The sequence below is a fragment of the Haliotis cracherodii genome, unplaced genomic scaffold (assembly GCF_022045235.1).
Source record: "Haliotis cracherodii isolate W230 unplaced genomic scaffold, xgHalCrac1.p SCAF_5, whole genome shotgun sequence".
NCBI lineage: Eukaryota > Metazoa > Mollusca > Gastropoda > Lepetellida > Haliotidae > Haliotis > Haliotis cracherodii.
In genome coordinates, this window is record NW_027266308.1 from 41,237,075 (window position 1) to 41,251,526 (window position 14,452).

Here is a 14,452-nt window from a genome sequence, read left to right on the forward strand (position 1 = left end):
TGAGGGGTGAGGGGTGAGGCATAAAGTAGATAGACTAAGGGTGTAGGTGTGGCAATGGGTTGTGGTGAGATAGTCATGATGATGCTCATAATATTGCATATGGGACAGGCTGACAGAACAAACTTATATGACAGAGCCTTCCCAGTGTCTTAGCATGAAGGAAGAATGGAAAATTAGAGATTCATAATGGTTCTCTAGCTAATGCAAACCTTTGGTTCACATGTTAAACTTACTAACGTGGACAGATACTGTTGTGAAAAAAAGCATTGAAGCTGGACTAGGTACTGTACATTTAGACTTCTGCCATGGGCATACCTGCTTTCAAGTGCCATGCATCCAATGTCAGTTCTGGTTTGTTTCTTGCCTGCTCATCCCCGACATAATATCTTAATATTCAGAAACTGACAAGCTTCCTACAAGCAAAGACAAATGGTGACTCAACATAGGCCTCAACACTTGTTTCCTTTCCATGGCAACACAATAGTGACAAGAATGTCTTCTCCCTCTGCTCAGCATAGAACGCAACACTTGTTTCTATGGCAACACAATATTGAGAAGACTGTCTTCTCCCTCAGCTCAGCTTCTCTCCATGACAACACAATATTGATAAGACTGTCTTCTCCCTCAGCTCAGCATAGACCGCAACACTTGTTTCTATGGCAACACAATATTGAGAAGACTGTCTTCTCCCTCAGCTCAGCATTGACCTCAACACTTGTTTCTATGGCAACACAATTTTGAGAAGACTGTCTTCTCCCTCAGCTCAGCATAGACTTCAACACTTGTTTCTATGGCAACACAATTTTGAGAAGACTGTCTGCTCCCTCAGCTTACCATGCATATCACCCAAAACAGTCCCAAACACATTTCAATGGTCAAGTCATGAAATGAGTATGACAATGGAAACATGTTCACCAGCTTTGTCTGTTAAGAACATGAACGTCTCCAGTCTCCAGTGTGGCTATATGTCCCACATGTTATTTTTTGATGTGTGATGTCATAACACTGATACAAACACAGAAGACAATGTGGACTTGCAACACTAGGAAGGGTAGCACATCACAGTGGTTGACTGTGGTTGACTGTGGTTGACACAGAAGGATTGAACTATATTGTGGCAGCAGGTCATTAACTATACCAGAGGTTGCATAACAAGAATCGAGCAGAATAAGAGATGATTGGACAACACTTGACTGAACATGCTGAAAGAGAATGACCCTCAAACCGTACTGTGTTGTGTTAACATGACAATAGAATGACTGGACCATGCCATATGGCCATTATAGTGATTTGACTGAAGGAGAGTGTCCTTCAAATATGTGGATTGACTGGACACTATGAAGACCAACAGTTATTGAAGGAGAGTGTCCCTTTAACATGTAATGTGTTGTGTTTCAGCCGTCAATGGATAGACTGGACACTATGAAGGCCAACAATTATTGAAGGAGAGTGTCCCTTTAACATGTACTGGATTGACTGGACACTATGCAGTGGCTATTGGTCATTTTTGTGAAGGAGAGTGTCCCTTTAACATGAGCTGTGTAGTGTAAACAAAGATAATGTAGTGACTGGTCAAGGATCACAAGGAGAGAGTCCCTAAATTCCACCTCTGCTGTCCATTAGTTGATCTGAGGACATAACACTACAGTACTAGAGGGCCCCTGACTGGAGAACAGGGCCCTCGATGAGCATTGTTCTGAAATGATTACGAAAATGTAGACACTACTCTATGGCCAAGGTTGAGTCTCAACGTGTCTTGTGTTGTACTTGAGATGACGATGCAAAGTCTGGACACTGTGTGGCCAGTGGTCAGTTGACTGTGGTCAGGAATGTTCCTTCGCTTGTCTTGCTGTGAATCAGTAGATCAGCAGACGAGACATTTGATTTAAGAGGGTGGCCTTCAGCTTGTGTAGTACTGTTATGATGGAATGACTCTGCCAAGGGTGGCGGTCACGTGGAGGCCGATTGTCTGGAGGCTAGGAGCCTCATGATTGTCACAACACTGAGTCCAGGCAGATGCTTACACAACACCGGGAGACTGGACGCTCCTGCAACACGAACGAAATTACAAAAATAATTCATACCAATGAGTGTATAAGAGCACAACAACAGATACAACATTCAAAGCCAAGACGAATTCAGGGAAACAGAACAGATTATATCAATTAAACTTGTGTCAGTACAAATTTGAAATAAAACATCACTAAACATAATGATTAGCCGATTAAATTGTATTTCCTGTTCTGAAAGGCATTGTTTGATATGCAAAGATTAAGATTACCATGCGTCTTGTCTCGTAAACTAAGCCGGAAGTAGCATTCAGCTGTATACACTTTTCTCGGAATCTACCGGTGATTCGGCCAATAATATAACTTAAAAGAATTTTGATACAATGAGCGGAAGAATTGTATCTGAAGCTATTATTTTATCAGGAATAATTTATTCCAATATCACGTGTAGTTGCAGCTTTACTATATATATGTGAAATAAATTAATAACCATAAGCGTTGCACTTTGGTTCAGCTGATCGCCCATTGCTGGAAGTGTTTTCGAATGGAAGAATTTGACCAATCACCGTCTATGCGCCCGCGATTGCGAAAACTTAATGTTGACATATAATTGTCAAACTACAACAAGTATGACCTTCAGCGATTCAATGTATGGCATGTATGAAATATATATATATCCATTCTCTATCCACTAAAGTTTGTTTCAAGGCGTCATTAGCGGTAATATGACCGTGGTTGCTGTAAATAAAATAGATTACTAACATAAGTCCAGATATATAATGAAAACACTTTCTACAACCTTGTAATTACAAGGATTAATTGGAGTATTTCAGTACGGATTTGTTGACATGGTATTTCAGTAATGTCTTTGTGTTGCGGAAAAAAACACATAAAATACTCAACCCTGTGTATAACACGCACGCACGCACGCACGCACGCACGCATGCACGCACACCTTGAAAGCCTCCTCATTCTAGTTATGAAAAACTCCCCTTATACAAAAAAAAGGGCTGCACGTTATTTTCAAAAGCTATTGCCTGAGAACCAATTTTTGTTTTATTTTCAGCCTCAAACCATGATTACAATCACAGCTACAGCCACAGCCACCAGTTCAGCAAGAGACAGAAACACAGCTACAGCAACAACCACAGTCACAGCCTCAGCCACATGTACCGGTAAAACAACAGCCATGGTCACAGCTACAGTTACAGTTACAACCATGGTCACAGTCAGTCACAGACACAGACACAGACACAGACACAGCAACCAGTTCAGTAAAAGCAACAGTGACAGTTACGACCTCAGCCACAATCAGAGCCACAGCTACAGCTATAAACACAATCACAGCCAGAGCTACAAACAACCACAGTTAGCTACAACCTCAGCCACAATCAGAGCCACAGCTACAGCTATAAACACAATCACAGCCACAGCTACAAACAACCACAGTTAGCTACAACCTAAGCCACAATCACAGCCACAGCTACAGCTATAAACACAATCACAGCCACAGCTACAAACAACCACAGTTAACCACAGTAAGCTACAACCTCAGCCACAATCACAGCCACAGCTACAGCTATAAACACAATCACAGCCAGAGCTACAAACAACCACAGTTAGCTACAACCTCAGCCACAGCTACAGCTATAAACACAATCACAGCCACAGCTACAAACAACCACAGTTAACCACAGTTAGCTACAACCCCAGCCACAGCTACAGCTATAAACACAATCACAGCCACAGCTACAAACAACCACAGTTAACCACAGTTAGCTACAACCTCAGCCACAATCAGAGCCACAGCTACAGCTATAAACACAATCACAACCACAGCTACAAACAACCACAGTTAGCTACAACCTCAGCCACAATCACAGTCACAGCTACAGCTATAAACACAATCACAGCCACAGCTACAAACAACCACAGCTAACCACAGTAAGCTACAACCTCAGCCACAATCACAGCCACAGCTACAGCTATAAACACAATCACAGCCACAGCTACAAACAACCACAGTTAGCTACAACCTCAGCCACAGCTACAGCTATAAACACAATCACAGCCACAGCTACAAACAACCACAGTTAACCACAGTTAGCTACAACCCCAGCCACAGCTACAGCTATAAACACAATCACAGCCACAGCTACAAACAACCACAGTTAACCACAGTTAGCTACAACCTCAGCCACAATCAGAGCCACAGCTACAGCTATAAACACAATCACAGCCACAGCTACAAACAACCACAGTTACTCACGAACTCAGCCACAATCACAGCCAGAGCTACAAACAACCACAGTTAACCACAGTTAGCTACAACCTCAGCCACAATCACAGCCACAGCTACAGCTATAAACAAAATCACAGCCACAGCTACAAACAACCACAGTTAGCTACAACCTCAGCCACAATCACAGCCACAGCTACAGCTATAAACAACCACAGTTAGTTACGACCACAGCCAAAATCACAGCCACAGCTACAAATAACCACAGTCAGTTACGACCACAGCCAAAATCACAGCCACAGCTACAAATAACCACAGTCAGTAATGACTTCAGCCAAAATCACAGCCACAGACACGTTTACAGTTGAAACAATAGCAACCATAACAGCCACAGTCATAGCTACAGTTTATACAACAGCCACACCAACCTTTAGCTAATACTGGAGCAATATCTTCTGGGTGGGGGATGTCGAACCATGCTAGGAATCCCGACAGACAGGTGATCTCCTGCCCCTTCATCTCCTCCCCCTTCAGGTAACGCAGGAACAACTCCACATTGTCTGCAGGAAACACATACAGAAAACTACACCACATACCACTACATAGATTATATATCAGACTTCATAATGATACATGCAGAGCTTGCTGTAAAATGGGAACAATTAATATTAAATATTAAAATTGCTGCTGCAGCCTAAATGTTCAAATTGGATCAGAATTCTGTGAGCAGTTTTCTACAGACACAATAGCTGGGATCGTTCAAGCAAAGTTCATTTTGATTGAAAACTTTCAAAGTAAATGTCGAAAAGTGTAACAGATAACGAAGGACATATGGACAGTCAACAACGCGAAATAACATGAGTTCACTCGACCTGATAATAAAACCTGTATCAAGAAGACTATGTGTGAGTGAGTGAGTGAGTAAGGTTTTACACAACAATATCACAGGGGGGGGGGACACCAGAAATGGGCTTCACACATTGTACCCATGTCGGGAATCGAACCCAGGTTTTCGGAGTGACGAGCCAACGCTTTAACCACTAGGATACCCGACCGCCCCAAGAAGACTATGAGCACCTCAACACTCACCTATATGCCACTTATCCAGGGTGTCCTCCAGATGTCTCTTCAGGCAGAGTAAGAACTCCATCTCCAGGAGGTGTTGTGGCTGGTCCTCTGCGGTGTGGTTGATGCGGTACCTGCTGGTGTAGTAAGCCAGCACCAGCTTGAGCTGCCACACCCCGGTGGTGTGGAGCCCCTTCTGACACTGGTGGATGAGCTGCTCCAGGATGAAGTGGAGGCAGGTGGCTTCAGGCTTCTCCTGGGTCACACACTCATACACAACAGTGGACAGCTCCTGCACCGTGGACAGGTCCTGGAACAGTGAGTAAGTGTTGGGTTTAACACCAACTTAAACAGTATTCCAGTAATATCACAGTGGAGGACCGGGGTTTTCGGCGTGATGAGCAAACGCTTAACCACTAGGCCACCCGACCGCCCCCTGGAACAGTGAGTGAGTGAGTTTGGTTTAACGCCGTCTTTACAGTATTCCAGTTTTATCACGGCATGTCAGTTTAATGTGGGAGGAAAGCCCTAAGTGATGCTAATCTCAGACGTTTAACACTTTGGTGAAACAACAAGCACGGGTATGGTTCTGACAAACAGGAACATAATCGGGCCGAATTGGGATTTGAACCCATAATCATAGATTTCTGGCATGTCCAAGGGATGCAACTCTGCATGCACAGCAAATTGCGGTGCCTTAGATGACTGGGCCAAACGTGCCCCATCATGGAACAGGAATTGCTCATGGTGGGAGGAAAGCCTTAAGTGAAGCAGGTTGATAATTACCAACATCACGAGCATGGCTATGACCAAGAATTATAATCAGGGAGCAACTGGGTTTCAAACCTGTGATAAGCAGATTCTAGCATGACTGAGAAAAACAATGCAACAATGACATCATCCACAATTACAATATGACGTCATCCATTGTTCATGATGTCACAAATTGATTAAATTACGTCATCGGAACAATAGGGTCCCTTCAGTGAAATTTATCCGTAGGGCTGACATTTCAAACATTTTCCCTTAATTTTCGCTCTTATGATGTCAATGAGTAATACATGAAATAACATACTTTAACAAATCGGAATTATGGATTATCCGTCCCTCGTGAATGAAAGCTGTTAATGTTAATCGATTGCCCTAAACCTCGGGATTAACACCATTCATTCCCTCCAGGCAGATAATCCGTATTTCCTCATAGCTCATTGCTTATTCTCTAGTTGTCATGCTTCACGCCTTTGGGCACATCACACTGGAGAGATGCAAGGGGTTATAATGAAACCAAGTCTCAATGTCTACCCTAAGACTCTTCCTGTCTCATTGCTTAGTCATTAGCAACTTGAAGATTTCATTAATAAAATGAGCAACTCATTGTCTTGACTCACCATGTCCTCTTTGGACTTGAGGAAAAACTCTGCTAATGCTATAATCCGTGGGTCCGATGTGAAAGACTTGATGATGTTTGGCTGGTAACAATACAAACATACATGAACTGATAAATGAAGCAATACTCTTTCAACAAACGTTAAGTGCAACATGTCTGTCCAGTTTACACAGGAATACATGGGTGTCAATAGGGCTGTAACGATCAATCAAACTTGATGCATTGCAGTCATCCATGGTATGAGGCATTGATGCATTAAAAGATTAATAGTTAACAACAATGCTGCTACACAATCAATAGTATCAATAGACATAACAGAAAGATGTATTTATTGTTTGTTGTTCAACGCCGCACTCAGCAATATTCCAGCTATATGACGGCAGTCTGTAAATAATCAAATCTGGACCAGACAATCCAGTGATTGACATCATGAGCATCGATCTACGCAAACAATGACATGCATCAAGCAAGACAGCGAGCCTGACCACCAAATCCTGTTAGTCGCCTCTTAAGACAAGCATATAAGCCTTTTTACTGCAAGCATGGGTTGCTGAAGTCCTATGGTACCAGAAAGAAAAAAACCTGTTATTTATTTACTTTTCTATCCATTCTGATACAAATGCATTGCTCGAAGAGACACATGGGTATCCATTCAGAAAATATGAAAATAATTTTTCAGGCAATAATCTGAGTTTTGTTTGTTTTTAGTTGTTTAATGGATCACTAAATAATCAAGTCTGGACCAGACAATCCAGTGATTAATGTTGTGAACAATGATCCTCGACGTCATACGAGGGCCATTCAATATATAACCAGCCTAACCTATTTGCTACTGCTCCTCACTTCTCCTTTTTCCACATAACCACCATTGAGGTCTATGCACTTTGTCCAGCGATGTGTGAGAGCTAAAAGCCCGTTGTGATAGAAACAATGGGGTTGTTTGTGTAACCACCACCCGGAGTAGTACTCTCCAGTAACAGTCTGGCGACGTGGCAAGTAGTCAATGAGCAAGACCCCTTTGGTATCCCAAAAGATGGTTGCCATGACTTTGCCAGCCGATGGTTGAGTCTTAAACTTTTTGGGACGGGGTGAAGCAAAGCCAGTCCACTGCTTACTCTGTTCTTTGGTTTCTGGGTCATTGTTGTGTACCCAGGTTTCATCACCAGTAACAATTCTCTCCATAAAGTTGTCTGCATCCCGACTGCATTGCGTCAAAAGTGCCTGACACATTGACGCACGTACAGCCTTCTGATCATCACTCAGACATTTCGGGACCCATCGGGCAGACAGCTTCCTCATACCCAGACGATCATGCAAAATGGTATGGACACTTCCCTCTGAAATGTCCAAGGCCTTGGCCATTTCTGACACCTTCATTCGCCTGTCTTTGACAACCAGTTGTCTCACAGCTTCACTGGTTTGGTCATTGGTCTACAGGCCTGCCAGGGCGTGGCTCATCTTCCAGGTTCACCCGACCCCTCTTAAATTCTGCAACCCAGAATTTGACCTGTGCATACGAAGGTGCACTGTCACCATAAACATCTGACAATTCATCATGTATCTCCTTTCCCGGTTTTCCTTTTAAGTAGAGGTACCTAATAACAGCCCTGTATTCAACCTTTGACGAAAATTTGGCAGAATCTACCCTTGCCATCTTTATAGATCATGTGTGTGACTTCAAATACAATTTCCTCAGGGAAATTTTGTCTATGCACGCGACATACATTGGTGCACAGCACGTGACAAGCACACAACCGTTAAGATCTGATAAATAGCTGAGGCTGGTTATATATTGAATGGCCCTCGTAGTATGATGTCACTTTATCAACCTGGTCACTGAACCTGATGACCTGATCCATCTAGTCACCTATTACGACCAGCATAAGTTGCTGGGGGCCTATATTCTAACCCTAAATCCCCACACAGCTTAACAAAAGCACCTGCATCAACTCTCTAATAGCCTCCGAGCTAACTGTCGGCCTTTCTCATCATGTGGAATGACTAATACTGCAATAGTGTAACTGTGAATGTGTACTGACCTTATTTGAACAGTGACATGAATGGTCCGAAGTGAGAGATTTAGCAAGCATACTGCGATAACCCTGCAAACACAAGAACAATATCTGGATACTGGCATTCAACATGACACTGTTATATCACTGCTAAAATCTAAGTAAGGCTAATTTACAAGAGAAATAGAGAATCTTACTCAAGTGGTTTTTTTATATTAAACCTCCCAATACGAGTCGGTAAAAGTTTCAAAATCATTCCTACACCTTTTTTTCAGTTTGTATTGCGTCTTTTGTTTGTTTGTTTGTTAACACCATACTCAGCTATATTCCAGCTATATGATGACAGTCTGTAAATAAATCAAGTCTGGACCAGACAATCCATTGATTGACATCATGAGCATCGATCCACGCAATTGGGATATAACATGCATCAACCAAGTCAGCGAGCCTGACCACCCAATCCAATTAGTCACCTCTTGCGACATGCATAGTCTCCTTTAATGGCAAGCATGGATTGCTGAAGACCTATTCTAACCCGGATCTTCACTGGTATTCAGTTAGTAACCTGTAATAACAGTCTTCAGTATAGTTTACAAGATTAAGTATCCGAGAGACTAGTGATGTCATTTGATTGTGACATTGTGGTAACCGATGAAGTCACAATGGTCTGCAAAGCAACATAAAATTTCATTGTAGCGATATTTCCTAATATAAGGCATATTGCTTGATCTCACCCAAACAATATCTAATATCGAAGCCAGTCTTGGATGATAAAAATAAAAATCTGGAGGAAAATGGCTACAGAAAATTGTCTTGTTTTTCATGATTAATCAAACACTCCTCCATGAAAGCAGTTGATTGGGGCTTCAAAAAAACAATAAATTCTCTGACCCAGGGAGAATGGTTTCACACTTTAAAAAGACAAGGCTAGACTGCATATAGTAAGGTCACTATAGCAGATTCAGGCCTCCACATGTGGCCCTGGATCTAAAGATGCATTAAGTGAGGAGAGAGAAGTGGCATGTAATGTTTTATTTCATGCATGCATGTGTGTCTGCTTGTACTCATGCCAGTTAAATCGTTAATAATACTAGCCCACCTAGATACCATTCCGCAGCTTAACATGGTATATCCCACTCAGACACATAATACCGATTTCGAGGTGGCCAGTCCTTGTTTTAACTTAATGCTGTTTGCCAGACGAGGAAACAATATGCACCATTTTTTTTCACGTTTTTTATATGATGCGGCATGGGATTCGAACTACCGACTTTCAACTCTCCAGGGACATGCTACTATCTACTAAACCACGGAGGTGGTCCTGGAACATGTAAACAATCAACTAACTATTCAGCACTAGATAGGAAGATTGTATCCACCCAGAAAACAGCATGCTATATCAGACCTGGAGCACAAAGACCAAAGACTTCAGGCAAAGAAATGAATCGTCCACCTTTAACATTAACTTTCACCAACCTGTGGGTCTTCCATGTAAGACAGATGTCCGGCCCTCTGCTTCACACTGAGTGTACCATTCTTCTGGAGCAGAGCCCTGCCACAACAAACATGGATGTAAGCCACCTACACCACTGCTACACAATACAGCATACTGAACACACCGATGGTTACTCAATGACCAGGGCCCCCATGTACACAGCGATCTTAGCGATAAGGTGATCGTAACTCACATACCTTAACATAGACATACGACAGTCGTAGTGCTAAGGTTGTTTTGTTCAACGGCACAGTGGGATGTATCTAGGATTTCAAACCAAGTGCCTTTGGCAGCCAAACCATGTTGGAATTAATCAGTATTTATCATGACCAGCAAATGCTTTGACCATGAGACTAAGCTATTCCCACACACAATTTCCTGAACACATTAATGTACACTACAACCACAGTACTGAGTGAGTGAGTGAGTGAGTATGGTTTTACGCCGCTTTTAGCAATATTCCAGCAATATCACGGGACACCAGAAATGGGCTTCACACATTGTACCCATGTCGGGAATCGAACCCGGGTCTTCGGCGTGACGAGCGAACGCTGTAACCATTAGGCTACCCGACCGCCCCACAACCACAGTAAGTTCTAACTGTTAACCTACTTCATGGAATATGTTTATTTTGTATCCCGTGCTAGATCATGTAGATGTTACATTCATCATGGCTACAAAATGGTCATAGCCAAACAAACAACAATTTGTGAAATAAACAAAATGAAACAAAAGCCTTCCTGCTTAAAAGTGGTTTTACTTACATGATCGTGTTCCAGTTTTTGTCAACACGGAATGTAACAGGCCAATATCTGGGCCCCAGGACCTTGATCTGCAAATACAAGTCATTTAACATGGTGTTGAGGCTTACTGAAAATGAACAACTAAAGGTGAGGTGAGGTGAAATTGGGTTTAACGTCGCGTCCAAGATTATTCCACTTATAAAGCGACGTGCATGTACATGTGTGTGTGTGTGGCTGCTTGTACTAGTCTGGACTGATGCCGATTGATAGTGCTAGCACACAGAGATACCATGCCGCAGTTTAACATGAATACCCCACTCAGACACAGTATACTGACTCCGAGCCAACCAGTCCTTGTTTTAGCCCCTTAATGCTGAGCGCCAGACAGGATAACAACAAGTACCATCTTTTAACGCCTTTTGGTATGACGCGGCCGGGGATCGAACCCTGTACCTTCCACTCTCCGGGTGGACACTCTACCACTAGACGACGGAGGCGGTCGAACAACTAAAGAGTCAGGGTATGCTTAAAGCTATTATGTGTCGTTAGTACAGTGCCACTCTGTTAATCCAAACAGGTTCCCAGTGATTTCCAGATTCATGAATAATGGGTACACAGTAATGTACTTTTAATAGTCCTTATTTAGGTCAACTTGAATCACTACCTTAATTAGGTCAACTTGGATCACTACCTCGATAAGGTCGACTTGGATCACTACCTTAATGAAGTCAACTTGGATCACTACCTTAATAATGTCAACTTGTATCCCTACCTAACCTTAATAAGGTTAACTGGGATCACAACCTATATTTAGGTCAACTTGGAACACTACCTCAATAAGGTCAACTGGGATCCTTACCTTAATAAGGTAAACTGGGATCACTCCCTTAATAAGGTCAACTTGGTTCACTACCTTAAAAATGTAAACTTGGATCACTACCTTAAAAATATCACCTTGGATCACTACCCTAATAAGGTTGACTTGGATCACTACCTCAACAACGTCAACTTGGATCTCTACCTCAATAAGTTCGACTTGGGTCACTACCTTAATGAAGTAAACTTGGACCACTACCCTAATAAAGTCGACTTGGATCACTACCTCAACAACGTCAACTTGGGTCACTACCTTAATGAAGTAAACTTGGACCACTACTGTAATAAAGTCGACTTGGATTACTACCTCAACAAGGTCAACTTGGACCTCTACCTCAATAAGTTCGACTTGGGTCACTACCTTAATGAAGTAAACTTGGACCACTACCGTAATAAAGTCGACTTGGATCACTACCTCAACAAGGTCAACTTGGGTCACTACCTTAATGAAGTAAACTTGGACCACTACTGTAATAAAGTCGACTTGGATTACTACCTCAACAAGGTCAACTTGGACCTCTACCTCAATAAGTTCGACTTGGGTCACTACCATAATGAAGTAAACTTGGACCACTACCCTAATAAAGTCGACTTGGATTACTACCTCAACAAGGTCATCTTGGACCTCTACCTCAATAAGTTCGACTTGGGTCACTACCTTAATAAATTAGCTTCGACCACTACCGTAATAAGGTCAACTTGGATCACTACCGTAATAAGGTCAACTTGGATCACTACCCCAATAAGGTCAACTTGGATCACTACCCAAATAAGGTCATCTCAATACGGTCAATTTGGATCACTACCTCACCTCCTCAATACGATCCAGCTCTGGAAGGATGCAGGGGGCCATGATCCTGTAGCTGACATTCTTGTACGAAACACAGTCCTTGAACTTGATCTCCAAAGGGACATAACAGATGTGGCCTGTGTCCACATCTCGGGGCAGGACAAGCCTCGGCTCAGCTGCCAACACGTACAGGTGGCGGAATGCTTGAAGGTGATACCTAGAACAGACAGAACCACAAAGAATATTAAATATTACATGGTCCGTAAATAATTGAGTCTGGACCAGACAAACCAGTGATTGACATCATGAGCATCGATCTACACAATTGGAATACAATGACATGCATCAATCAAGTCAGCGATTCTGACCACTTGATCCTGTTAGTTGCCTCTTATGACAAGCATAGTCGCTTTTTACGGCAGGAATGGGTTGCCGAAAACCTTCTCGCTACCTAGTATATCATGAAGTACTCAGTCAAGAATGTCGTCGTAGTATACCTGTTGTCATTACTGTGAGCTGGGTAGATGGGGAAGAAGGCACACAGCAGTGCTCCTATTGCCTCCGGCTTTGTGCTCAGTGTGTACCTGAAGACATAACACAACGGTATCTTCAAAATATGGTCACATAAACTAATATATATTCTTTTAAAAAAAGATTCGGTAAAATTTATTTAAGAATTATCAAAGTTACAGTTAGTACGATTTGGGTGGACAGCACAAAAACACAAAGCAAATTTCTTTTCAGTTATCTGGCAAGGGTACCTCATTATACGCTGTTTCTATTTTTAACATTTTACTTGCCACCACCAGGAAGAGCAGCACGGTAGACATGGCTTAGTGAGAACAAACCCCTCTCAGTGTTACCTGCCACCACCCAGGAAGAGCAGCCCAGTAGACATGGCTTTGTGAGAACAAACCCCTCTCAGTGTTACTTGCCACCACCCAGGAAGAGCAGCCTGGTAGACATGGCTATGTGAGAACAAACCCCTCTCAGTGTTACCTGCCACCACCCAGGAAGAGCAGCCCGGTAGACATGGCTATGTGAGAACAAACCCCTATCAGTGTTACTTGCCACCACCCAGGAAGAGCAGCCTGGTAGACATGGCTATGTGAGAACAAACCCCTCTCAGTGTTACTTGCCACCACCCAGGAAGAGCAGCCTGGTAGACATGGCTATGTGAGAACAAACCCCTCTCAGTGTTACTTGCCACCACCCAGGAAGAGCAGCCTGGTAGACATGGCTTTGTGAGAACAAACCCCTCTCAGTGTTACTTGCCACCACCCAGGAAGAGCAGCCTGGTAGACATGGCTATGTGAGAACAAACCCCTCTCAGTGTTACTTGCCACCACCCAGGAAGAGCAGCCTGGTAGACATGGCTATGTGAGAACAAACCCCTCTCAGTGTTACTTGCCACCACCCAGGAAGAGCAGCCTGGTAGACATGGCTATGTGAGAACAAACCCCTCTCAGTGTTACCTGCCATCACCCAGGAAGAGCAGCCTGGTAGACATGGCTATGTGAGAACAAACCCCTCTCAGTGTTACTTGCCACCACCCAGGAAGAGCAGCCTGGTAGACATGGCTATGTGAGAACAAACCCCTCTCAGTGTTACTTGCCACCACCCAGGAAGAGCAGCCTGGTAGACATGGCTATGTGAGAACAAACCCCTCTCAGTGTTACTTGCCACCACCCAGGAAGAGCAGCCTGGTAGACATGGCTATGGCTATGTGAGAACAAACCCCTCTCAGTGTTACTTGCCACCAGCCAGGAAGAGCAGCCTGGTAGACATGGCTATGTGAGAACAAACCCCTCTCAGTGTTACTTGCCACCACCCAGG

At 43.2% G+C, this 14,452-nt stretch overlaps 1 protein-coding gene across 1 annotated transcript in view; it reads right to left on the bottom strand.

Moving 5' to 3' along the window:
* Positions 1–827: 827 nt before the first annotated feature.
* Positions 828–14,452, bottom strand: part of LOC139442224 (anaphase-promoting complex subunit 1-like) — a 56,367-nt gene continuing 42,742 nt past the window's right edge. Inside the window, exons 43-51 of the mRNA XM_071223007.1 lie at positions 13,114–13,200; positions 12,638–12,833; positions 10,972–11,039; positions 10,189–10,264; positions 8,740–8,802; positions 6,702–6,782; positions 5,338–5,623; positions 4,677–4,808; positions 828–2,048 (exon numbers count right to left, since the gene is read on the bottom strand). Of these exons, the coding sequence (XP_071079108.1) occupies positions 1,951–2,048; positions 4,677–4,808; positions 5,338–5,623; positions 6,702–6,782; positions 8,740–8,802; positions 10,189–10,264; positions 10,972–11,039; positions 12,638–12,833; positions 13,114–13,200 (1,087 nt within the window). The 3' untranslated portion in view covers positions 828–1,950. The remainder of the gene's footprint in view (positions 2,049–4,676; positions 4,809–5,337; positions 5,624–6,701; positions 6,783–8,739; positions 8,803–10,188; positions 10,265–10,971; positions 11,040–12,637; positions 12,834–13,113; positions 13,201–14,452) is intronic.